This window comes from Onychostoma macrolepis, chromosome 19, assembly GCF_012432095.1.
Source record: "Onychostoma macrolepis isolate SWU-2019 chromosome 19, ASM1243209v1, whole genome shotgun sequence".
Taxonomy (NCBI): Eukaryota; Metazoa; Chordata; class Actinopteri; order Cypriniformes; family Cyprinidae; genus Onychostoma; species Onychostoma macrolepis.
This window is the reverse complement of record NC_081173.1, coordinates 20,155,218-20,182,917: the sequence shown is the minus strand read 5'-3', so window position 1 is coordinate 20,182,917 and position 27,700 is coordinate 20,155,218. Positions and strand designations below refer to the sequence as shown.

At 35.0% G+C, this 27,700-nt stretch overlaps 1 protein-coding gene across 2 annotated transcripts in view; it reads right to left on the bottom strand.

Annotated features, from left to right (window-relative positions):
* cpne4b (copine IVb) overlaps window positions 1–25,890 on the bottom strand; it is a 30,377-nt gene extending 4,487 nt beyond the window's left edge. The window contains exons 1-16 of one of the 2 annotated variants that reach the window (XM_058754426.1): window positions 25,590–25,890; window positions 22,613–22,803; window positions 20,040–20,219; window positions 18,763–18,834; window positions 18,600–18,674; window positions 18,039–18,122; window positions 17,870–17,959; window positions 8,913–9,011; window positions 6,457–6,486; window positions 6,044–6,130; window positions 5,611–5,670; window positions 4,736–4,869; window positions 4,234–4,288; window positions 3,245–3,296; window positions 2,221–2,354; window positions 836–1,072 (exon numbers count right to left, since the gene is read on the bottom strand). In XM_058754426.1, coding sequence (XP_058610409.1) covers window positions 836–1,072; window positions 2,221–2,354; window positions 3,245–3,296; window positions 4,234–4,288; window positions 4,736–4,869; window positions 5,611–5,670; window positions 6,044–6,130; window positions 6,457–6,486; window positions 8,913–9,011; window positions 17,870–17,959; window positions 18,039–18,122; window positions 18,600–18,674; window positions 18,763–18,834; window positions 20,040–20,219; window positions 22,613–22,783 — 1,560 coding nt within the window. In that variant the 5' untranslated portion in view covers window positions 22,784–22,803; window positions 25,590–25,890. The remainder of the gene's footprint in view (window positions 1–835; window positions 1,073–2,220; window positions 2,355–3,244; window positions 3,297–4,233; window positions 4,289–4,735; window positions 4,870–5,610; window positions 5,671–6,043; window positions 6,131–6,456; window positions 6,487–8,912; window positions 9,012–17,869; window positions 17,960–18,038; window positions 18,123–18,599; window positions 18,675–18,762; window positions 18,835–20,039; window positions 20,220–22,612; window positions 22,804–25,589) is intronic. The other variant, XM_058754427.1, reaches the window with a different exon arrangement.
* Window positions 25,891–27,700: the final 1,810 nt, after the last annotated feature.

Sequence of the window (27,700 nt, the reverse complement as noted above, 5' to 3'; positions counted from 1 at the left end):
TACTTAAATCTACAACATTTAAAAAGAAGAAAAGTCAAATATTAGATTTAGCATAGAATCACCTACACGAAAACACATCACTGCCAGGGGTTATTGCCCACTTCAAAGGCCTGTTTAAATTATGCTTATATTGTTCTCTTCATTTGTACGTCACTTTGGATAAAAGCCTTTGCTAAATGATTAAATGTAATGTAAATGTAAGTGTGTCTCATTTTAACTCAAAATGAAATAACCCCCCCCCCCTGAACTTTGCATGAACTCAGCTTCAGAGGCAGGAATATTGCTGGGTTATGTCTCTTAAAAAATGCTTTCATAATGAAGACTGTTCTACATGAATGATTTCACGCTCCTTAATTAAACTAAACACAGGCCTGTAAAATCTAAGAGCTTTGATGTTTTCCTTCCCTCTGTTCCAGCGCCGAGATGCTTGTTATTGGAGCTCAGAGAGACAGCTGTGAGAGCAATGCGCTGACCTGAGAGAGGAGAGAGATGAAAAGAAACCTGGATGCCTTCAGATGTACGGAATCCTCTTGTAGTTTGGTTTCGTGACTATACCCAGACCAGAGGTACCATACAGTTTCTTAAATCACCAAACCTGGCATGAAGAATTTCTCTTCATTAGACACATCTGTTCATTAAGCTTCAACTTGTTAGTAATTCCTTAAAACTTTCAAGTTTTGCTTTCTGTGTTCACGGTTTCACCTGATCCTGACAGGATTCTTTTAAAATGAATTCAAATGTGAATAAAAAGGGTTGTGTAGAAATGTTTTGTTACTTCAACAACGTAAGACTTTTTTTTGGGGGGCGGTGAACTAAGATGCTGTTTTTTACTCACATGTTTGAAGTTGCGGAAGGGCACAAATTGCACGATGTCCCTCAGGACGGGTTCTCCTTTTGGAGAGCGGAGGATTCCATCATCACCGTCCAGCATCTGCATGTCGCTGAAATCTGCGCTGCCTATGCCGACGATGATGACGGACATGGGCAGGTGAGAGGCGTGGACAATGGCCTCTCGTGTATCTGCCATATCTGTGATCACTCCATCTGTCAGGATTAGCAGTATGAAGTATTCCTAATGGATGAGGAAAAAGGAGGAAAGAGATTAATAAAATGTGAGAGAACATTTAAAAATTGAGATTCGCACAGGTGTTTGTCTTTGTCTTGCACTCAAAGCCCCACTATAACCAACAAACGGTTTCTTGCCAATGAGGTAAGAAATAAAATTAGATTCATATTTTCAAAGTTATTGAAAGAAGTCTCCTATGCTCACCAAGGCTGTACTTTATTTGGTGAAAAATACAGTAAAATAGGAATATTATTACAATTTAAAATAACCATTTTTTCTGTAATTCTGTAACATAATTAATACTATGCTCAACTAATAATGTCTTTTATTATTAACAATGTTGCTTAAAATTTTTGTGGAAACTTTGATAATTTTGTAGGATTCTTTAATAAATAGAAAGTTAATCGAACAGCATTTAATTGAAAAAGAATTAATTTAGACTTAATATTTTGAAATCGTCTTTACTGTCACTTTTCAACAATTAAATACATTGTTGTTGAATAAAATATTATTTATCTCTTTTTTAAAAAAAATCATATTTCCCCCAAACATTTAAATGGTAGACGGTTCAAATTTATTAATTTTTTCATTAAACAAAAAATTATAAAAATGTTTTCAATTGATAAACACTGATAAAATATTGATAAAAATAACAACATTGATAAAATTAAGAAATGCTTCTTGAGCACCCAAAGCATATTAGACACTGAAGACTAGACCTAAAATTCTGATTTTGCATTTTAAAATATATTAAGATTTAATCGTCACTTTTTTGAAGCGACTATTAAAAAAGTCACTTAACAGTAAATTGTTATTTTTCACAATATCACTTTTTACTGATCAAATAAATTGTAGTTAAGTAAATAAACAATTTTTTTTGAGAACAAGCATTTTCATCTAATGCAGTTTGGCTTCTCAAGTAAATTTATATTAATTTTATATTTTAATACTATACAAGAAAATGTGACAAAAATCCTGATTAAGTCATAATTTTGCTGTGCTTTTCGACAGCATGTTTTCTATTCTATACACATCAGCAACTTGGGTTGTTTTTACAAAAAGGCAACATCAGTAAAGCAGATGGAGTCAATATGGTGCTGTGCAGAAACTGAGCTCCTCAGTCTAATTAAAGGTGTTCTCTCTCTCTGACTAACCATGGCCTCTTTGGTGTGCATCTCCTCGGAGGCAGAGTTGGCAACTTTCTGGATGATGGGAGCAATATTAGTGGGACCGTACAACTGGATTTTCGGGAGGCAGTTCTGATAAGCCTCAACAACACCTTGTATACCTGCAAAACACACACACAGCCGCTCAGGTCAATACAATCACTTGTTTTCAAAATCTTTAAGTTCATTTTAAACCTCACTAAATTTTGTAATTAATTCTACGCTTAAAACTAAATGTGGTAAGAAAAAAAAACGTATAAAAGCCTTAAAAAGTTTAGATGCGTTTTATTTTATTTTATGCATTTATGTTTTGTAATGTGACATTGAAGAGACATCATATTACCCTTTTTTTTTTTTTAAATGGTGGTCTTTTACATTTACTGACCTGAAAACGTCAGATTAAAACATGACCTTTTACCACAGAGATGAATAGAGGTTATATAAAGGGTTAGCTTATTCATGTATTTTTTCATTAAAAGCAGAGCACGGCCTCGTTTAAATGCATGAGCATCGGTTAAAAAGTTCATAGTTCATGCTTTGAAAACCTAACATCTTCTGTTTGCCATTGAGTGTGTGTGGGAGATGTTTGTCTCATATAGTAGGAATGCATTGGATTCCACTGAATTTCAAAAGGGAAACAAAAATGTTTGTAAAGGCATGAAGTTATGTAGTTACAGTATCTCACAGAACAGAAGTGAGTACACACCTCACATTTTTGTAAATATTTTATTCTATCTTTTCATGTGACAACACTGAAGAAATTACACTTTGCTACAATGTAAAGTAGTGAGTATGTGGCCAGCGGTTTAGACATTAATGGCTGTGTGTTGAGTTATTTTGAGGGGACAGCAAATTTACACTGTTATACAAGCTGTACACTCACTACTTTACATTGTAGCAAAGTGTCATTTCTTCAGTGTTGTCACATGAAAAGATAGAATAAAATATTTACAAAAATAAGAGGGGTGTACTCACTTCTGTGAGATACTGTATGTACACTTTGATGACTCACCAGCACATTCTGGGTTGTCCTCATCAAAATTGACAGCAAAATCGTGAGAAACCTGTATTGAGGAGGGAAAGAAGTCACAGTTAAGTGGCAAAAACTGAAAGATCAGTGGCAGCGATGGCAGAGGGAGCCTACCGCTTTTAGAAACAAATTGCTTTTTCAAATGGCATAGAGAAAAAGACTCAATTGATTTAAACTTTGAACTCTGGTGATATTAGATTATGATATTAAGGTTCATATAATGTACTAGAAGAACTAAAACATTTAATTTCTTTATTTTATTCATAAGTTCTTATGGTTCATTTATATTCAGAGTTATTGCAGCCAATGGAAGGGATAAAATCATGCATAAAACATGGAGCTTCCCTGTGGCTTGGACTGCGGTCAACTAAAATGCATTCTTAGAGCCACATCCAACCACACCGCGGCCGTGACCTCTGATTGTAACATGGCAACCAATCAGATGACCTGATTTTGAGTGATTGGCATAGATTAGCAGGAATGATGAGGTGATTATTGTAAAAGGGCATCAGCAGTTCATGAATTATTCAGAAATCTCCTGTCAGGCATCGGTGAGAGGTTCAGAGCACTCTGGTTCCAATGGAAATTTATTGTACTGTATGGGAAACTTCTTGTAGTCTTAAAATCAATCAATAAACAAAAAAAAATATTTTTTTATTTTTTTATTTTAAAAATCTTAGTGTTCTTTAAAAAATTGAAGAAATTTTGAAGAAAAAAAGTACACTTAGTGTACTTAAATATTTGATCTTAAATGTAAATTTAATTTAAAGTCATTTCAACTTTTAAGTATGCAATAAAAACAGTCAAATGAAAACTAGAATCACATTAAAAAAAAGAAAGTTTTTGTTGTTTTTAAATGACAACTTTTCTTTCTTTCGACAAAATTACACATAATTACATATACAATTGTTTGCTTTTAAAATATAACTAAAAAAAGCTCTTTTCTTAACGTATAAAAATAATGAACTTACTTTGAAGTCTGGTGGGATTTGAGCTCCGAAGCCAAAAGCGGGAAACATTTTGTCGCTGGAAACAGATCAGAAGCAGGAAGGATTAATGAGCGCGCATTGAGCCCCAGAGATGAGCAATGAGGAGAGCAGGGATGTGACATTGTGAGGGGTCAAATATAATTGACTCTGAGCTTAAGTGACGTCTTGGGCGAGAGAGTGATTGAAGTGTAGAAAGACAATCCTTGACATGACAGCTCTGCATCCTACAGGCGAAGACTGAATCCCTGATTAAATGATGCAATGTATAATTGATTAATTAATTGGTCTGAATGTTTGGTTAATGGCCTGTACTGAGAAAATATCTGGTGTAAACATTCTGTGATGGAGTAGCTCTGTTAGTAAGCCCATTAAATTTCATTTGGCAAAATTAAAGGATTGACTGTTTGCTTGACTGGTTGCATGATTAATTAACTGATTTATAGGTTGACTGGCTGACTGATTGAGGGATTGATTGGTGGGTCACCTATCGTAGTCCTGGCAGATCTCCCCAACAGCGATCAGCGCTTTGAGGTACTCGTTGGGCTGGTAAGGGTGGATGTAGTGGAGGGAGCAGCTGTTTCGAGGGTCGCCGTTTGAGGCGGTGAAATCAATCGCCACCTGCAGAACAACATTTGTTAAAGGGATAGTTCAACCATAAATTTAAATTTGCCATTATTTACTAACCCTCATGTTGTTCCAAAACCTGTATGACCTTTTTTCTCCCATGGAAGACATTAGGCAAAATTTTTAAGAATTGCACTGTCTGGAATTTTTCAAGTCTCAAAAAGGATGTAAAAAAAAAAAAAAAAAAATATATATATATATATATATATACACACACACACAACTTGTTTACACCATATTTCAAGTTATATGATAGCTTAATTTAAGACTAAAATTTAAGTAATTTTTCTTATAAACCTATGAACATAAGAGAAGATCTGAATCTAAAATCATTCATGAATTGGACATTGCTACAAACTTTAAAGGGATAGTTCACCCAAAAATGAACATTCTGTCATTAATTACTCGCCCTCATGTCGTAACTTCATGGAAAAGAGCGAGCAATACAATTCTTTATAATTTCACTTTAGTGTTCAACGAAAAAAAGAAAGACATAGCATTTGGAATAAAATGAAAATGAGTAAATAATTACAGAAATTTAATTCAAAATACACATGATGTATAGACACATTAAAGACATGCAGCTAGAAACTAAACCACCAGATTACACAATTTACAAGATCCAGGCTATATTGACTCTTGCTATCAGTGGAGTTTGGTTTAGCTTAAAGATTAAGATGACAGTAAGATAAAAAGTGGGCAAATGTCTTGCAGATGCCTTCCAAAACTACTTACTGTGAACTGAATCTGACATCCTCCCATGATGTAATCCAGGAAAGAGTGCATCTTAATGATCTGAAACCGAGATAAAATAACACTTATTAAACTGATAGTTCCGGTCCTGGATACTGACTGGTTAACAGATCATTTCAGGTGTACAAAAATACAGTAATCATCAGCTATGATACAACATACCTGTTCACCTACAGTAGCTACTGTAAATATCACTGCACAGCACCCATAGAAGACAACTATTACACTTAGTTTACATGTCGGAAAGTGACCATATCCAGCCCATTTATTAGAGCAGATATCGTACTAGAATTTTTATTTTATTTTATTTTTTTAAATGCACACATACAAAATTGTTGTAGTGTGATATTGATGTGATTACAGGGGCAGTCATAATGGTGGTATATATCAAACATAAAGTGTTGGTATTCCTCACCTTGCACAGGGTAAGAATTACCATTCCAGAATTTCTGTAATTCTTTTTCTTCACTTGGTACTTAGGATTAATACACTCCCATTGGATCTGTAAGACACATGTTAAACGTACAACGGTAAGACAACAGTTTAGCACTATGCCATTCATTCAGCTCTGCACTGAACTCCATTGAGCCACAAGATGAATTGCTTGGACTTGCAGGCATTTCATCTGAGGTCTGAGGTTGGCTTGTGATGTATCTGAATGAGAGGAAGATGCCCACAGGCTGAGAGGCACAATGACAGACGGATGTCTAAAAGACTCAGTATAACATAGTGGCTGCAGTTGAGCCTTTCAGAGAATGTGAGAGTGATTGGCTGTAAGCTGGCAGTGCAGGCGAGACTTTTACAAGCATGTCAGTGTTGATAAGTCACCTTTTGGCCAAGATCAGTTTGTAGTTTCTCCTGTCGGGACAAAAAAAAAGAAAAAAGAAAAGATATGTCTATCCAAGCCAAACAGTTCTTTATTCATTTTACATTTCTAGAGTGAATACAATAGCTCAGTGATGCCAACAATCCAAAGATCTGCCTCAAATTCCTGATTTACGATACATGCGCAATTATCTTAGCTTGTTCTAAAGATCTCAGATCAGGTCTTGAAGAGCATGCGAGAAGTTTTCTTCCACCGACTCTTTCAATCCTAGAGACTGAAAGCATCCGAGTTTCCCGCTGAAAATGAAGCACCTGATTGTGAACCCCCGTTAGCAGGGCAATCAGCGTGAGCTGACGGACGAGGTGTTCCACTGATTAACAAATGCAACGAGAAGCGTATGTTGAAGCCTGTCGACTTTGCTCCTCTGAGCATTCAAGGGGGTGATGGTGAATATGAAGTTAATGGAATTTAAAGCAACACAATGACTACTAATCTGCACAGCCAGTAATAGATTTCAAATGAGAGAAGCAACGGAACAGAGTGAACTCCTTCAGATGCTATAGACTGATGCATGTATGCGGCACAGTAACATTGTGTGTGTGTGTGTGTGTGTGTATACTCAATACAGCCATGTGGAAGTATGTGGACACCTAAACATCACCCACTAGATGGATGCAGAGATTTGCTTCTATTGAGAAAAAATATAACCATCTATTTTTTTTAATTAATGATTTACCAATTGTGTCCTTGAAGCAACATATATCTGTATAATTCTAGAACTGTGCTATATATAATGCTTGACTCTGCTAGTCTTACTGGTTATGTGTGTACAAATATATATATATATATATATATATATATTATACTGTAAAGCATTATATATAGCAGAGTTCTAGAATTATACAGATATATGTTGCTTCAAAAAGGACACAATTGAACTGATACATGCATCAATCTATAGCATCTGAAGGAGTATATCTATATATCTATCTATATCTATCTATCTATCTATCTATCTATATATATATATATATATATGCATCAATCTATAGCATCTGAAGAAGTATATAAATTCTTTTTTGAAAAAAATTTCACAATATTACTTTTTTACTGTATTTATATAGCAAATAAATGCAGCCTTGATGGCATAAGACAATTTTACTGACCCTAACCTGTGAACAGTAGTGTATATAAGAGCATAGAAGAGTTTACTTAACACAAGACATCATGGTTGGTGCCTCAGTCACCCAGTTCATCACTACAGTGCCCTGAACTGTCAAAACACGCCACTGCAGTCATCCATCTGACACAGCACAAATACACATCACTCTCTCTCTCACATATGCTCTCTAGTTGCTACTTTTTCTTTATTCTTTCTCCTTAGTTTATCCCTTTGTGCATCCGTTCACTCCTACTCCTGCACTAATTATTCTCTCCGTCTCCCTGCAGGTAATATTGTGTCCATGGTGACAATAGATCAGAATTCTCTATAAAATCAAGGACAAAAAGAAGCTCAAAAAAAAAGAAACACAGTGAGAGAGGCAAACAGACAGAAAGATATGACATGATGATTTCAGTGTCTGTTATGAGACAGGCAGGATGAGTAGATAATAGGAGATGAAAACTGAGAAAGTGAGACATATAAAGATAAAAAAGTAAGTGTTAGGCTTATTTCACACCGCCTTCAAGAGAAAACACAGCGGAACTGTAAGAGCTTCACACTGACTGAGCTTCCGCTGCATAATAGACCTGAGGCTCTCGACAGAAAGTAAAGAGATTCATGGATGAGGAGCTGGAATGTAGAAAATATAATTGCTAAGGTATTCTGGGTGGACCACAGTGCTGCTTTGTGTAAGTCTGTATCATAGAACTGAATCATTATCTAAAAACCCTTGAAGACCCATCAGGTTGGATAGGATGTGAATGGCAACATTTTTACAAAGGCTTTATGTGCTTACAATTGAGACTCAAAGGTTAAATTTTGGCCTCATCAGGCCACAGAATCTTCTTTGAATTTCCACAGCTGTTCACATGCCCATGGGCAAGCTCCAGTCGAGATGTGATATGAGTTTTTATTAATGAAGTCTTTCTTCTTTGCACATATCCATAAGCTGGAATTATGAAGTATGTATGCTATTGCTCTTACTCAGTTCCATGTGCTTCAGGGTATATTCAGTGCTTCAAAAATGTTATAATGTCTTTGCCCGTTTTAGTTTTTTTTTTTTACCCCAAGAGTCTTAGTAGTATTTCTTGCTAATGCAATGGGCATAATGCTATAAATGGGTATATTTCTAAATAATTACATGGTTGAACAATTACAAAGGTGAACCATTGAATTTTATTAAACTGATTTCTTTTTTCATTTTGACAGGAGTACTTTGTGTTGATGAGAGTTGGAAATCTACATTTTAGAAGCAGAGACTGTTTTCTGACTGTGTGTGTGTGTGTGTGTTTATACCTGCTTCCCATCCATGGCCGCCTTCATCTCCTTGAAAGTGGTTTGAAATTCTCCTATGAAGTCATGTTTGCCATTTGAATCCCAGTCCCATACTGTACACTACAACAAGAAAAAAAAAGACATTAAAAAACATTATAAGTTTATGATACAGCTCAATAAATTAAAACATAATAATTGCCTTTTGATACACTAAACCATCATTATCCTACATCGCTAATATGCTGAGCCACATGCTTATTGAAGTAAATAAATCTGTGAATAATTTTAGCTTTGTGCATGAGGGTGCGAGACTTCAATCCCTAAAGAACTGTGATAAATATCCTGTGCTAAGTAGTTTTCTATAGCAGTACTAAAGGTCACATTGTCTTATACACACACACACACACACACACACACACACACACACGCATAAACACGCAAACATACCGAACATACAAAAACTCATACAATAATTCTGCTTATGATGCACCTGCAAAAATTAAACTGCAAAATTGCATAAAAGACTGTAAAATAAGACTTGTTTCAGGTAATATCTCTGAGAAATATTGAATCACGTTTATTTTTCTTACCACATTAGTAAATAGTTTTTATCTTGTTTTAATTTAAAATTAGTGAGACTGATACAAGGAAAAAACTATTTTACAAATAGCATAATATAAATAAATTTTTTATTACTTTAAACTTGAATCTTGCTATTATTTATTGGCAGCGGCTATTTGCACTAAGTGCACTAAGTGCAAATAGCAATTAGATGCTATTTACACTAAGAGAAAATAGCCTATTTTCTTAGCAATAGATGCTATTTACACTAAGTGCAAATAGCAGCATTTTTTAGTGATAGGCTATTTACACTAAGTGCAAATAGCTATAGATTCTATTTACACTATGTTAAAATAGACGGATTTTCTGCTATTTATAATACTTATTGCAAATAGTGGCAGTTATCTGCACCTCAGTATTGTAGTACATTATAAAACAGTATGCAATAATAACTTATTGAGTGTAAATTTTAATTTTAATTCAAATTATTAAATGGATGCCACCTAATTGGGACAATAAAGCCCTCCCTACACCTACCCGATACTTTATTTTCAACTTTTTGATTATTTCCTTCATTTTTATTGAAAATAAATGCTTTTCTGATGTGATATGAAATTTGAAAAGGGAGAAAAAAAGTTCGCCAAAAGGCGGATTCGATCCAGCGTTGATCGTGTCAAAATGAGTACTGCACACGTTTTACCATCTGCACCACTAGAGCTAATAACTGTTGTCTGTCTTTTGTAATGTTGACTAGCCCAATCACACGTTGGTGGGCGGAGTTAGTGTAAATAGCCTCTGCCAACAAGGCGGGCTATTTGCACTTAATGTAAATAGACACTCCGTTATTTATTTTATATTTATTTATTAGAAAAATACTGAAAAAAATATTTGTCTGCATGAGTTCCTGTATTGAGTTAAAAAGAAGATATTTTGAGAATCCATAAAACACATTTTTAGACTATTTTCCAAGGCTGCATGATATATTAAACCCATTTAAAAATCATAATTAAACATAATTGTGAATTCACAAATGCTACGATTTTAATAAAATAATTATATTACAGTTCCAATACAGTATATGCGCTTTAATTATTTGCATGCGTGTAGGTTACGTACGTGTGTCACACAGCAGCTCCGTTCACAGTAGCTCCACAGAAACTTTGTTCGATAAAACCATATGATTATAATTGAACTAATTTATATTTGAACTAGGGGTTGAACGACTTCCGATTTTTAAAAATCAACTTTTATGTGATGAAAGTCGAGTCGAAGTCGACTAGTCGCTGATGACGTCATTAATGAACAAATAAATCTGGAGCCTTGTGCAAAGCTATGGCATATGACACAGTGCTGCCCACATGGCAACAGCTCATTTTTGTCAGTTCTTTTGTCTTTGGGTCGTTATATTTCTCACAGATTTCTGCTCATTCTAAATCAGATACAGATAAAGTAGCACAGTAAAGATTACATTCATATGCATTAGTGAGAGCGATATTGTGTGTGTGAATTAATTCTACCTGGCAGCTTCTCTCTACTAGTAGTGAAGCTGTGGGATTTAGTTATTAAGAAATATATGCATATGCTTGAACTTTTCAGTTTCTAAGCTATTTTATTGAGAAATCACAGAACAGTGTTGACAATACATTTCCGCGCTGAACGATTCTGTGCACGCGCGATCTGCGCGTGATGTACTTGCTATACTGTCTGAAGCCTATGTGTGTGCGTTACAGTGCAGCAGTGCATTATATTAGAATGGCGATTAACTGACCTGTACTATAAACTGTTTAAAATGTGCATTCTCAGATTCAATTTCAAGCATCCAGTAATATAATCACACATGTCTTGTGGTGAGCTTTCAGAGTATGCATTTAGGCTATTTGTCATTTTAACTGTTTGGAAATGCAGCGTAAATGTGGAAGATGATGTGGAAGAGTATAATTTCTTATACTCTTGCGCCCTCTGTAAGACCAGCGACTAGTCGACGTCAAGCTTAAAGCGTCATGGCAGAGCATTAAAGTCGACTAGTCAATTAGTCGGTGCAATCCCTAATTTGAACTAATTATTATTGCATCATTGCTATTATATATATGTATTTTAAGTCATTTCAAAAGCTATTGTTCACTTAAATCTATTTTTATTACCACAAAAAAAAATTATATATATATACAGTGGGTACGGAAAGTATTCATACTCCCTTAAATTTTTCACTCTTTGTTATATTGCAGCCATTTGCTAAATTTTTTTTCCCTCATTAATGTACACACAGCACCCCATATTGACAGAAAAACACAGAATTGTTGACATTTTTGCAGATTTATTAAAAAAGAAAAACTGAAATATCACATGGTCCTAAGTATTCAGACCCTTTGCTCAGTATTTAGTAGAAGCACCCTTTTGATCTAATACAGCCATGAGTCTTTTTGGGAAAGATGCAACACGTTTTTCACACCTGGATTTAGGGATCCTCTGCCATTCCTCCTTGCAGATCCTCTCCAGTTCTGTCAGGTTGGATGGTAAACATTGGTGGACAGCCATTTTTAGGTCTCTCCAGAGATGCTCAATTGGGTTTAAGTCAGGGCTCTGGCTGGGCCATTCAAGAACAGTCACGGAGTTGTTGTGAAGCCACTCCTTCGTTATTTTAGCTGTGTGTTTAGGGTCATTGTCTTGTTGGAAGGTAAACCTTCGGCCCAGTCTGAGGTCCTGAGCACTCTGGAGAAGGTTTTCGTCCAGGATATACCTGTACTTGGCCGCATTCATCTTTCCCTCGATTGCAACCAGTCGTCCTGTCCCTGCAGCTGAAAAACACCCCCATAGCATGATGCTGCCACCACCATGCTTCACTGTTGGGACTGTATTGGACAGGTGATGAGCAGTGCCTGGTTTTCTCCACACATACCACTTAGAATTGAGGCCAAAAAGTTATATCTTGGTCTCATCAGACCAGAGAATCTTATTCAGGTGTTTTTTAGCAAACTCCATGCGGGCTTTCATGTGTCTTGCACTGAGGAGAGGCTTCCGTCGGGCCACTCTGCCATAAAGCCCCGACTGGTGGAGGGCTGCAGTGATGGTTGACTTTCTACAACTTTCTCCCATCTCCCGACTGCATCTCTGGAGCTCAGCCACAGTGATCTTTGGGTTCTTCTTTACCTCTCACCAAGGCTCTTCTCCCCGATAGCTCAGTTTGGCCGGACGGCCAGCTCTAGGAAGGGTTCTGGTCGTCCCAAACGTCTTCCATTTAAGGATTATGGAGGCCACTGTGCTCTTAGGAACCTTAAGTGCAGCAGAAATTTTTTTGTAACCTTGGCCAGATCTGTGCCTTGCCACAATTCTGTCTCTGAGCTCTTCAGGCAGTTCCTTTGACCTCATGATTCTCATTTGCTCTGACATGCACTGTGAGCTGTAAGGTCTTATATAGACAGGTGTGTGGCTTTCCTAATCAAGTCCAATCAGTATAATCAAACACAGCTGGACTCAAATGAAGGTGTAGAACCATCTCAAGGATGATCAGAAGAAATGGATAGCACCTGAGTTAAATATATGAGTGTCACAGCAAAGGGTCTGAATACTTAGGACCATGTGATATTTCAGTTTTTCTTTTTTAATAAATCTGCAAAAATGTCAACAATTCAGTGTTTTTCTGTCAATATGGGGTGCTGTGCGTACATTAATGAGGGGAAAAAATTAACTTGATGAGTGATTTTAGCAAATGGCTGCAATATAACAAAGAGTAAAAAATGTAAGGGGGTCTGAATACTTTCCGTACCCACTGTATATATATATATATATATATATATATATATATATAAATAATTATAGGGGCCTATAAAATCCGTTTTATTTCCAAATTCTTTTTTTTTTCCATTTTCATTTTTCTATACTCTTTCTTTTAATAATCAAAAGCATCTCCAATTAATTGATTTTATATTAAAAAAAGTTTTGGTTTTTTTTATTTCTTTTTTTTTTCAGAAATACTGCACACTTACATTTTTCACCTAAATAAATTCTGGTAAATAATATTTCTGGTAAATACTCCTTTAAAAAGTGTTTTTTTTATTATAATTTTATTATTAGTAGACTAGAACACGTAGATATGTTGTCATTCTTACACTATAATACTGAACTTTGATTTCAGTGATTTGGACTATGAGATGGACACTTGCTTCTTGCACTCTGTTGCACTTTACTTTTGCTTAAAAAAAGGATTTAATAGAAATTAGGATTTCATTTGGTTTAATAAAATATTCTTAAGTAAAATTGTAGATTTTTTGTGGGAAATTAATCGTTTAGATCAATCGATTAATCAATAAATTAGTTGACAGATTAATCGAAATACAAATAGTCGTTAGTGGCAGCCCTATATACAGGCTGTATTAGAGCCACATAAAGACAAACGTTTTGCTGAAAAACGCACAATACATAATTTATAGCTTAGGGTGAAGTCATTATGTAAATTAACAATGATTTGGGACAAATATAATGTTATTTAATGGAAAACTATGTGAATGGCGGTCTGTTCCGAGGCAGGATTTTCTGTCGGCTGCATTTAAATGCGCGTTTGAAGTTTCTCGCTCTGTGCAGCGCGCAGTGTCACATGCCAAAACAAACAACACGTGCTGTCAGTGATTTCCGCCTCTAGATGCCGCTCTCGTACTGTATAATGACAGCAGACCATTCTCAGCCACTCCAGCAACGGACGCAACACGGAAAACTATCAGCATGGATTTTTACCAATAATCGATAGTTCCGCAAATCAACTATCGGTGCCGATTAATCGGTCGACCTCTAGTTGACAGTAGCCATTGGCTCCAATAGCATGGAAAAAATACTATGGAAGTCAATGGCTATATCGTCAGCTGTTTAGTTACCCACATTCTTCAAAATATCTTCTTTTGTGTTCAACAGAAGAAAGAAATTTATACTGGTTTGGAAAGACATGAGGGTGAGTAAATGATGACAGAATTTTCATTTTTGAGTGAACTATTTCTTTAAATTCCACAACTCATACTCAAACATTTGTTTTAATCTTAGAGTTGCTTTAAGGAGCAACAACAGCAGTGTCTCAGAAATGATAGATTGCCCATACAGTAAAAATGCACACAAAGTAAAAAGTGTGTCCGAACACAAAGCGCTGAAAAAATTAATAACGCCATAAGAGCAGGCAAAATGAAAACAGCATCAGCTTTTCTTGCTACAATGAGACTGAAATGTCACAATTCATTTAGAAGATCTTTTATCTAGTCGCTGCTGAATCTGGAACAAGCTGAGGAGTCTAAAGTTTCAAGAAGCAATAAAGGACTTACTAGTCATACAAATGTAAAGACGAACTGCAGCAGGTCATCTTGTTATCATAGCACGTCTTCAATTTTAATACCTAGTGTCATGTTGTTGATTTAGAGATTTAACACTCTCGTCAGTACACTGGAGCGCGTGTGTATATGTGTCATTGTGAATGTGGGTGTGTGACAGGAGTGGCAGGAAGACAGCACACTGTAGCATTGCTGTTAATGAATCATTGATGCTGAGACATAAGCGGGTGGTAATCAAAATTTGAAGGCCATTTAAAATATTAATACAGAGATGCTGTGGTTGACTTTTCAGCTGTAGAAGCGAGAACCAGCAATAACTCAACATGCAAAACTCACATCTGCTTCTCTACTCCGTATAAAGTTGGGAAACATCCCCAGAAAAATGGATGAGGAGAGTGCAAAACAATTAAGTAAAATGAACTAAAATAAGCTCCTAAAATTAAACATTATTTTGTAAAATAATGTAATGTTTTTTGAATATATTATTAATTAACTCGAGGGCTATATTATGAATATGTATCTTTAATTATATGAACAATGAGTAAGTGAAAAAAATAAATAAATAAACTATAATGGTCCTCGGTTCATCCGCTCTGTGAATCTGAATTCGATGTGCATTTTCACTGCAGAGACATTGCTGTCCGTGGTGCATGGAGTGTAAAGAAGTCATGAATATTAAACAAACCAGTTCATGTTTATTCAGAGACATGTCACCTAAAATAACTGTTTTCCCATCTGTCTGACTATAGATGTCCTTGACTGTCCAACATCACCTACAAATATTTGGACTTATATTTTGAGTATTTTAGATTGAAAATGTCTTTTAACCAGCTTTAAATGAACATGTTGTACAACTGCTCATTAAGCCACTTAGTATAATTGCCAAAGGCTTAATTCAAAGTGGCTTGTTTCCAAGCATTAGTTAATTTGCTGTAAGTGGTGGTTATTTTCAAGTGAAGCTGAGAGCAGCAAAGTAAAGTGTCAACATGGAGCTGATCAAGTGATTAAGCTCTCAACTAAACCTATTCAGACATCAGCTCTTAATTTTGCTCTCTTTGTCTCTTTCTTGGCCCGCATCTTTCACTTTCTCTAAAATGTCACCTGCACAGTATGCGAATGTTTTAGAAAGGCTTTACTTCCAAACAGCTTTTGTGCAGAATCTCAGTGTGGTACGAACTAGACTAAATCTCATCTAAACTCTGTGCCATTATGAGAATCTAAAGAGAATCATCTTTAAAGAGAGATTATTACGATACAGCTCTCCTATCCCCACTTCTGCACTGGCATACCAATGAGAATCTTACACCTGCAGTGCTGAGATATGAATGTGTGTGTGTGTGAGACAGAGAGAGAGAGAAAGAAAGAAAGAAAGAAAGAAAGAAAGAAAGAAAGAAAGAAGGAAAGTAATACAATCAGGAGATTTCATGAGTGAATAAGCAAGCACACACACACAAACTTCTTGCTATTAAAAAGCAGTTAAAGGGTTGTACTACACACACACACACACACACTATATAAATGGAAAAAATATTTCAATGCTGCACTGCAATGTATCAACACCCTTTCATAAGTAATAAAGACCTAGAGTTTGAAATATTGGAGTTGTTTTAAAAAAAAAAAAGTGTTTCAAAAATGTTTTAAAATAAATCTGCTTTCAGTACGGTAACTTGTTTGTTTGCTTGTTTTTATTGCCATACAAGCATATATTTCTATTTTTGTGGCACTATCAAAGTATTTTAAAAGAAATAAAAAGTATTAACAGAGTAGCAGTGAAAAACAGCATCTGACAGCCAACTCACATCATTATAAGAAATATTATATAACATTTTTCATTTCTATCTTTGATAAAAAAGAAAGATTATTCCAGGTCAAATGTTTTTGAAAAATTGCTCAGTTTTCATTTCAATAAATATACTTTGTTATATAAATGCATACTAACAATTTAATTCTAATATTTAATCTCACAAGTTTAATATTAAATATTTTAATATATTTTAAAATGAAATGTATTCCTGTGATGGCAAGAAAAAGCCATTATTCTTTATAATATGCCATGAAGCATTTCCTATTGTTATTAATATATTTATATTGTTTTGGAAACTGTGATACATTCTTTTCAGGATTCTTTGATGAATATAAAGTTTCCAAAAAACATTTCTAACAATGTAAAAAAAAAAAAATGTACTGTCACGTTTGATTAATTCAATGAATGTTTGCTGAATAGAATTAACATATTAATTTCTTTTAAAAAATCACTGACCCCAAACTTTGAACAGTAGTGTACATATCAATAAAAAAAAATTTTATTTGCTATATTAAATACAGAAATATTACTATTATTTTCAACAAATCCATGTTAAATACAGAAATATTACTATTAATTTAGACAACACGTCCATGGACAGTTTTTAATCATCATCTAGTTTAGTATATTTTATTAAGTCAAGTCAGTTAATAAAATACTGAATGCAAAAGAACATACAAAAGTGTTTCATATCAACTACCCAACCTTATTAAAAAGGATTTGAATGCCACAGTACATACAGTCTAATCTAATTTTCTGATTCCAGATCGGTCATATCTTTGAAAATAACAGGACTTTTTGCTCTCTGTAAAGCTCTATAGTCTTATATTTTTTTCAACTGGACCCAAAGACAGAAAGTTCTCCAACCCACGATGCCTGTGTGGGCTTGAATGGACTAAAGGGCAGTAACATCAATTTCTGTCATTGGTTCCACCATGTCTATTCCTCTCAGGAAACTGTCAGGACCCTCCAAACAGCCGGGCTCCATTTACCCGCTCAGTAATTAGCTCACTATGAAAGATGTCAGCTGCAATGGTGAGGCAGAATGGATAGGACTGCCATTACATAAATCTGCCAAGATGATTCTAATCTAATGTGACCAAATGGTCACACTGAGACCAGAATAAAGAGCAAAAAAAACTATGCTGACATAAAAGCCTCATATGGAGTGTGCTCACATTGCTGCGGTATATCTTTCAAAGAGATGATTCACTGCTTTATGTCAGAAATTTCTCTCTAGTTATCATAATAGCATGCAAATGGTTAGGTTTCTGGTTTATAATAAATTCATAGTGGATATATCTTACCTTTAACTCCCGCTCATGGTCTCCACTGCAGAGTGTGTTTAAAGAAACTTTGAATGATTTCCAGACAGGACTGAGATTGTTCATAATGGTCTGTAGGCAGAAAAATACCAGTTTACACATTTCTTCAATATGTATTTCATATGCATTTGTGTGCAAATATCAATCTCACCTCTGTTCTGTGCACCAGTGATGCTGTGCCATCATCATTCACTCTGAAGATCTCCAGAAATGGATCTGACTTGCTAAAAAAGTCCTAAACAAAGAAAGAATCAAACTTATTCTTGTTTGTAAAGTAAATACAGCATCTACAAACATAAGTGTTCTGGAAGCTCATTATTTTTGCGATTGCATTTGGTGGCGCTAGCGGTGCAGAAATTACACACTTGAGCTTTAATGAATTTTTGATTAATTCATACATCAATACCAGGCACATTTATTGCGTAATGAATGTCCTGTCCTGACTTTTTCTCATTTACAGACTGTAACTGAATGCACATCATTTCTTGTGTTTCTAAATGGTCCACTGTGTAGTTAGACTCAAAGTTGTCCTCATTTTGTAATGAAAAATTAAAAAATAGCAGCATATTTTAATAAAATAGTAGATGATGCATTGCTCCATTTGAATTTTGGCTACTCATAAAACAGTACCGTTATAAGATAAAGACAACTGTTATTGTTTGTCTCAATATTGTTGCAAAGTGCCCGTTGAGCAATTATGGAGATGCCACACCTTGTCATCCAGTTTCTTGGCACTGAAGGCGAGCTCCACGTAATCATCATTCCCAGACAGCTCTTCAGCTGTGACCTGTGATTTCAAAGAAGTCATCGCTCAGGTTATGACAAAAGAGCTCACATTTTGCAGTGTGAATTGGGGGTGTGACGTCTGTTCTTACTGTGATAGATGATTTGCCAGTTGTGTTTCCTTGCTTCAGTAAAGCTTTGGACAGTTTTCTCTGTGATACAATCTAAGAAAAAAGCAGAGCGAACATGAGGCAAACAGATACACGTATACAGACTGCAAACCAGACTTGTAAACCCTAACAAACCTTAATATGAAGGAATTCTCCATATTGAATTTTCACAGGTGTTTTACCTATATGCTGAATTACGCATTGTGTTGTGTTTTAGGGTTAAAGAAAATATCCATAAATGTACTGTACGTAATGTAATGTTAAATTACCAGTACATTTTTCTATTAATTTTGCTCTCAGACTTCTCTTCATGAATGCTTTTTAACATTTCTTTTGATTTAATTAGTATTATTCATGAAGGAATCTTTTAATGCTTTATTTAATTTTTTACATATATATGAACTTAATATTATTAAATTAATTTGGCAGCAGCATTGCCACAAGGAAGCAGACATATTAGAAATGATACCTCATGAAGAGCATTGATAATCCACCAGGAGCCAGAAGGTTTTTTCCACAAATTATTGATAACTTCATAGACAGACCTACAGATCTCATAAACCATGTATCAAATATGAAACCTTTACAGCATCAAAATCACTTTTTTCCTATTATTTCAAGTGAGTCAATAAGCTAAGCCAAAGCTAAATGTAGAAGGTAAACCACATTCACCAACAAGGCTATTTACACAGCCACATATTTTACATGGTAACATTAAATTCCTACTTTGACCAATTAACCAAGAAGAAGTGCTAGAAACAAAATCCTTCTAAAATGTACTTATCTATCATTTTCAACTCAAAAACAAACCACATAATACACACTACTTGCCAAATCTAAGTGGGGAAAACTAACTACGAAAATTGTTTTACAGCTTCTATTGGCTGTAGCTAGTTCTCACCACTGACTACTTATCAGTTTAACAGCCAGAAACAAAATAAGTGTCTGTTATTAGCATCCAAATTCTTCAGGTTCTCGCCCTCACATGAACTCTCTCTTTACCCTCTTATGTTCCTTTATAAACCACTGGTTGTAGTCTTGTTTTATTATAGACTAGATAAAAAGAGTTTGGAGTAATAGTCCCTCTGCCCACCAGGCACCTTCCTGCTCCAGTAAGCTCTCTGCTACCCTTTGGAATCCACACAGTCCCGCTCACATACTCATCCTCTCTCTCACGCACTCACTCACTCCATTCACTAGCTTTCATCTCCCCTACTGTGCTTCCGTTAAGTGTGCACTCTGCCGTCCCTCTCATTCACCTGTCCGAGTGTGCACTCCATGGAGCCCAGGAAGTCAGCCTCTTTGAGTCCATTATGGTTGCTACTGATGTCATGCAGCTCAAAACGAAGGCGCTGTACTTCCTCAAAATAGTAGTCCACGGTGAAGACTTTGGAGAAAACCGGACTGATGCTGCTGCGAATCACCTCTGTCCGGTCCACCTGGAACCAATCACAACACGGCAACTGTCACACTCCAGCGCTGCTGTTTGGATTTAATACACATTTAAGGATTTCTTCAAATATTCCCCCCAGGGATCAATGACATCCTATCCTGTCCTATTACAGGCTGATTGTTTGGATGATAAGGATTTTCCCTAATCCAGTTCATATCCTGAATCAGTTCAGTTCACATTCTGACTCATCTCAAATCAATGTCAATGACCCGTACAGGACAATGTGTTGTTGCACACATTCAAGTGTAAATTGAATGTGTGTCAGGTTATTAGTCACATTACGACAATAGCAATCCTTTTAAAATAGTATTAGATTCAATCCCAAGTATGTGGCATCAGTGATTTAGTGAATCTGACGAGGCCTGTCAAGAATACACAAAATGTGGGGTCAGTAAGATTTTTACATTATTACTTTTATTCAGCAAGAACATATTGTTGAAAAGTGATAATAAAGACTTTTAAATTGTTAAAAAAGTATTTCAAGTAAATGTTGTTCTTTCTATGACTTTCTATGACAGAATTAAGCAGCAATACTGTTCTCAATACTAATAATAACAAGAATATTTCTTAAGTATCAAATTCAAATTAGCAAATTAAAATGATTTCTGAAGAATCATGCAACACTCAAGACTGGAGTAATGGCTGCTGAAAAGTCTGAAAATTGTATGTATATACATATACTGTGTGTGTATATATATATATATATATATACATATATACACACAGTATATGTATTTATATATAATGATTTATACATTTATGTAAATTTTACATATATATGAATGTAAATACAGTATATATATATATATATACTGTATTTACATTCATATATATGTAAAAATTTACATAAATGTATAAATCATTATATATAAATGCTAACTTAGTGAGCATAAGAGACTTCTTTCAAAAACATCATATATGTGTATGCCCAATTTAAAAAATAACATTTTGCATAAAGGCATTAAGCCTAAGATTCTTTATTGCAATGTGAAATTATCTTCAAAATAATTAAGCACATTTATATTTCATTGCTTCAGTTCTCTCATTACAGTTATGCACAACTTTTTTTTTTTTTATTGTATAGCAGTAAAAATAGTATTATTAAAATACAATGAGCATAAATTAAAATCTAATAGTATCAGTAAAATCATCAAATTTGGTAAAACAATCAAATTGTATCATATCAATTTCAAGGGATAGTTTTGAATAATGTTTGTAGCATAACATTTTGGTTACTGTTGACTTCCATTGTACTGACAAAAAATTGCATTATTTCTCAAAAAATCTTCTTTTATGGTTCACAGAAGTAAGAAATTCATACAGGTCTGGAACAACATGACATGACTTGTCAGATTTGTCTTTTTTTTTGAGTGAAGTATCCCTTCAAATCTTTTTTTTTTTTTTGAAAGAAAAAATATATATATATTTTGGTTGCCACAACGGTGGAGAAAAAGAGAGAGAATGTGCTTAATTGTCTTGAGAAATGCAAGCCATCTTTATGGTTCTAAAAACCTGATAAAAACCTAAATGTCTTCTAAATATATATATCTATATAGATATATATATTTAAAAAAAAACATAATTACCTATTTTAAGATAAATATGAGCAGGACATTTTCTTGACAGGTTTTGTTAGATTTTCCAGACTGCTGGCCTTCAACCCACTTATACGGTTTCAAACACATCACTTTGTTTTTAACTTCAGTGCTCACAGCTGGAATTCAAATGGCACTGCCTTATTAATTATGAATCGTACCCTTAACTGTGCCAAGCAAAACCCCTGTATGCCAGAAACACCTGTTTTGTGCTGCAACTGAAACCTTTCACAGATAGCTAGCAAAAACGAACAGGCACTTCACTTGAGTTTTTGCAGCACTGCACGTCCTTGTCTTTGGTTTTATTAGCGAGGCACAGTGTGACAGAGTGCTTTCTGTGATCTAATGGTGCTGTTTTATATTACTTTCACATCACAGTATAGACTACAGTCTCAGAACGCTAATCAGCCGTTAACAGACATATACACACAAGCATAAGAACACACAGTTCAATAAAGAGAGCCAGTTTTCATGCACTATATAGGTAGCTTCTGTTCAGTCCAGATTAGCGTTTGTGAAAGGATTATTATCGAAGTACAGTATGCTTGGAAATTTACAATAACACCAGAAGTTTGCAAAAAAAAAAAAATCATTACATGCGTAGCAATTTCAAAGTGAGTTTGTGATCGGAGGAGATATCTAGGGTATGACACATTTCTTTGAAATGATGTATGAAAACATCCATTGTAAATTGTTATAAAAAGTACACATGATAGATTCTGTTTTTGCATAGGTGAAAATGAGATGTTCCTTCATGAAAACCATCACCTGAACATAAACACACCTCAAACCACTGTCCATGGGACTGCATCTTGAGGACGACACAGGGGTCAGGCTTGGACAGAGCATCTCTGTCAGATATTCCTTTACAGGCCACACGGAGCTCCACTTTTGTCAGACATGGGCTGTTGAAGAGGCCCAGCGTGGTGGCAGCAGACTCGTAGATGTTACTCATTTTGAGTTCCCACGTTCAAGCTGTGAAAAATTTTTTTTTAGTTAAAACGTTAAAGCATGACATAGAACAGATATGAGATACACAACCATTCAAAAGTTCGAAAAGGGTCAGAAGGATATTTTTTTTAAAGAAACTAATTCTTCTAATTAGCAAGTATGTATTATATTGATTAAAAGTGACAGCAGAAACTTTTACATTACTTTTACATTGCAAAACAATCTACTAAAAATTAAGTTTTGAACATTCTATTCATGAAAAATAATCACGGTTTCCAACAAAATCGGCAAAAAATAAAAAAAATTATCCTGAGCACCAAATCCCCAATCAAATAAAATTTTAAAACATTACTGTTTTACTGTATTTCTATTTATATCTATTAAAAATCTATTCGTCAAAGAATCATTAAAAAAATGCATGATGGTTTCCACAAAAATCTAAATGCTGCATTAATGTCATGCTTTTCCAGCAGTAACACAGACCTAATTTGACAAAATCCTAACTTTGATCACTTTTCAAAGACAAAATGTACTATAAAAATGTTCTTTAGTTCTACATTGAAGCAAACATACTTGCTAAACTTGCAAACAGTCCAAAAAAAGTGAAATGCAGTGCCTAACTGTGTTAAAACATGCACAATCACCAAACAGGGATTGCATTAAATGTTATTTTAATATCTAATTATTTTAAATATTGTTTTTAATATATTATTATTTTACTATATTTATGTTTATTAGAATATGGCATCACAAAAAGAGCGTGCTTTGTTCAGTGCACCATCTCAAATCTAACAAAACTGCCCCACTTTTTTTTCTGCTCACTCGATGGTTACCTTAAGAAGAGGTTTCTACCTCATCTGACCCTTAAAAAAAATGCTTTCACTGGTGCAGTCTCATGGATGATTCAGTTATATTAAATAACATTTTTGAACTTCACCAGTTATGTTCAGAAGAAGCACATTTTATAGGTTAGCTGACAAAACATTTTTACACTGTAGTCTCTAGAGGACGGCAGTCCTTGAAATAATTTGAATTAATTATGTTACACCTTTAAATAGACAAGTTCGAGCATGATAAGTGTGTTGATTAAAACAGAAAGCGGGTGACTTGTTAAGTCAGAGACACCGATAACGTTGCTTTATAATGAAATTGCTCTTCAGTCAGGCACCATGTGGAATGAGCTCAGCGTCTTCCCCGTGGGAGAGATTCCCTGCAACACAGAGCGAAGCGTTGACCCCAATACTCTGAGACCATACCACAGAGAACGTGTATCTCTGTGTGTTACTCAATTATTCATGCCCTCTGCTTCCTTTGAGTGCCACATTTTTGTTATCATTACTGTTATTTTTAGATAAAAGAGGCCGGCGTGCCGTTATTGCCGGCTGAAACCCTTCAGAGCCTTCTAGCCCTGCAAGATGGACAAAACTATTGCTAGCAACCCCTAGGAGTTCTTACAGTAAGCAATCCTAAGCATTTTAATGCACCTGGCCAGATTAACCAAAGTGACTGCATGTGTATAGCCCCCGTGCAGGTGTTCACGTACTGTACATGTACTGTTGTGCTCCCATGTATTTGCATTGCATGTCCTGAAACAATCCGGGAAAGCATCGAGTTTTCTGCAGTATGATGAATAATCAAGTGCTCATGTGGGGCGCGCTGCTGGACAGCCTCATGTGGACCAATGGCCTAATTTTCATGATGTTAATTTAAGGTATGCTGATCTACCTATATGTTTATTTGCATAATATATTACATCAAAACCTTTACAAGCTCTCACCTCTTCACAGAAAATTTGTTCTAGGCTACCATAGCTAAATGAGTCCAATGAAGGAATCAATAGTCTATTGCCGAGGGCTGACCAAAACTTCTGACTACTTAGAAAAAGTAAACAAATATAAAAATAAACAAAGTGTCCAAAGTGTGACAAAAAAAGAAAAGAAACAAAAACACCAAGGAAGGTTCAAGATGATAAAGAGATAATTTTAAACATCTAGTAATCTATTTATTTATTTTATTTTATTTATCTATTTTTAATTTTTGGGAGGTCATGAATATTTAGGATGTTTCCATTGGGTTTCTTAGGGTTGCTATCATACATATAATTTAAGCATATGATGTCACAACAAAATGGCTTCCTGGACATTGGTTGCACCACACTGACTTTGATTTACCAAACCAAAGTTTTTAATATAGTAATGATAGAAATATGCTCGCTTTATTAAAGAATGTAGGCTATATTATTGTAAACTACTTGCCGTCGTTGCCTTCTTCAAGAATTTCTACCTTTCAGTGCGGCTTCTTTCATGTTTTGTTTTGTTTGTTTGTTTTTTGACACTTTTTAGTTTTATATAAAATATCACAATGGCTTTTATGTAGAAACTTAAGTCAATCACAGATAATATCCTATTCATTCAGATGTTTGTACGGAACGCATTTTTGACATTTATATTTTAATGACCCACACCAATTAAAATGATAAATATTAGATTAACTACTTGCGATCTTGTAATCGCTTGTGTAGTAGGCTACAGATAATATTAGAGTAACATTTACTATGCGCACAATCAGCGGTACCATACTGGGATTCAAACAATACATCTTTTCAAAAATCTTTTTTTTTTCTTCAAAAACACTGCTGACAGAGTAGGCTAATAGTTCTTCTGTAGACATGAAATGTAAAATGTATCCATAAATGTACTTATTTGGCCTCGTATGCACTGAACTGTGAGGTAAAATTGTTGTTCCATCAATGCGTAAAACATCAAATTCAGCGCGTTATAATATTTTGCTATTAAAGGGATAAAACTTACCCACGGTTTAAGTATAAGAACAAATCCCAAACGACGCCAGAAAAAAAAAAAAAAAGTTCCTCAGTGTTAAGATCGTGCTGAGTGCAGTTTATACACTGGACTCATTTTCCATCTGATTCCATGTCCAAATTGTGTACGGTCATAAGCAGCTCCATCGGGTTCAGCGTTAAAGGTGATGGATAGTCCGACCCGCAGTCTCCTCTCTCAACATAAGAGCAGGGCAGGCGCGCGCACTCCGCTTAACTTCACTGTTTAATCCTCTGCTGTGAGAGCTGGAGAGGAAGGACAGGGTGCGAACACAGTGTAACCCTGCACTCTGGCGGTTGATTTGGTAAATTACAATTGGTGTGAGATCTGGTGAGCAGTAACTTGGTAGATGCGAGCATGGCATTAGTTAGTGGGGTAAAGAGTTGGAATGATTCCTGAGGCCCATAATGATTCCAGTGGGACTTAAGAATGATCCAGTGCAATTAAATGTGCACTTTTTTATTTTATTTTGCAGCCTAGTCTGGCAGTCAGTCGTTTTGTAGTTTACAGAAGTATTCAGTGCAGATGCTACTGCGGAAATAATCGATTTCTCAGTCAACTATTATTAATTTATTCCGTGAGCAAAAGCACTCAATAACACATATTACCTAGATAAAATGTGTCAAGTGATCTCAACATGTCTGCCCTCACGAGGCGACTCCATGTAAAACAACTTGTGCTGCTACTGATGTAATCTATAATCTAGGGATGTAACGATTAATCGCGAGCCTGTTGAAAATCGATTCAAATCGGTTGAGATGCTAAACAAATCGCGATTCAATTAGAGGTAGGAGTTTATATGAATGTATGTCCGAGGGGAAATGACTGTCTTTAGATAAGTTTAGATGGTATTGTTTCTTTTCATCTTGCCTCTGTATAATGCATTTTAAAGTTCATAAATGCAGCACTGCTTTGTTTACAGCAGAAACCAAGGAAACGCTTAAAGCGCCACCTGCTGGCAGAGAGTGAATCTGCGTCTCAGCTCGTCTGCTGTTTCATTTCGTGCAGATATTTCATTTCGTTTTTATATATACAGTAGTTTCACAAAACTGAAGCCAGACCATTCTGTTTTTGCTTCAAATTTTGAAATTATACAAATCTAATTTAGATTAAAAACTGCTCATGTTGCATATGCAGCATCTTTTGGATCATGATTAAAATGGAGTGGTTGCCTCTAATGCCTCTACTAATATGTAAGTGCTATATTAGTATGTTATTATAGTGTTATATTTCACTTTCACAAAGAAACTCAACATCGTGAATCGAATCAAATTGAATCGTGAGTTGAGTGAATCGTTACATCCCTACTAATGATAGCATCTTCAGCTTGAGGGTACATGAATAATTTCTATTCTATTCTATTTCTTTCTTTCTTTCTGTGATGATTTTACATTTCGTAAACATTTTTGTGCATACATTTGCACAAAACAGTTTTTTAATAATTAATATGGTGGCCGAGAGAGCTCAACGCGCTGCAAATAGAAAAAAACACCTGCAAATTAAGAAAACAATTTTTTTCCTCAATTTTACAACACACAAATGCTCACAACACAACCAAACAAAGAAACGCGCTGCAAATAAAATTCTTTATTTGGTTGTGTTGTGAGCATTTGTGTGTTGTAAAATTGAGGAAAAAAATTGTTTTCTTAATTTGCAGGTATTTTTTCTATTTGCAGCGCGTTGAGCTCTCTCGGCCACCGTACAATACAGTGGTTTTGTTCTGAGTTTGCTCATATTCATCCCATGGGTTATCTGAAATTGAACTGAGAGGCTTATAATTCTATTCTATGTTATTATAACCTTTTTATATTTAACTGTTTTCTATTCTGCTCTATTCTAATCAATAACTATATTCTATTCTATTCAGTTGAATTCTATTCTATTCTGATATCCCAAGATTTGAGTGTTTCAGTGTTATTGAGACTCACTCTTTTTTATTTGTATTCATGGATGGTTTGAGAGGCATATAATTATATTATATAAAATTAAATAACGTTATTATATTTTATTATTTTCTATTTTTGCTATCATAGGTGCCAATAAATACAATTTTTAAAGAGTCGGTTCTATTCTATTCTACAAAA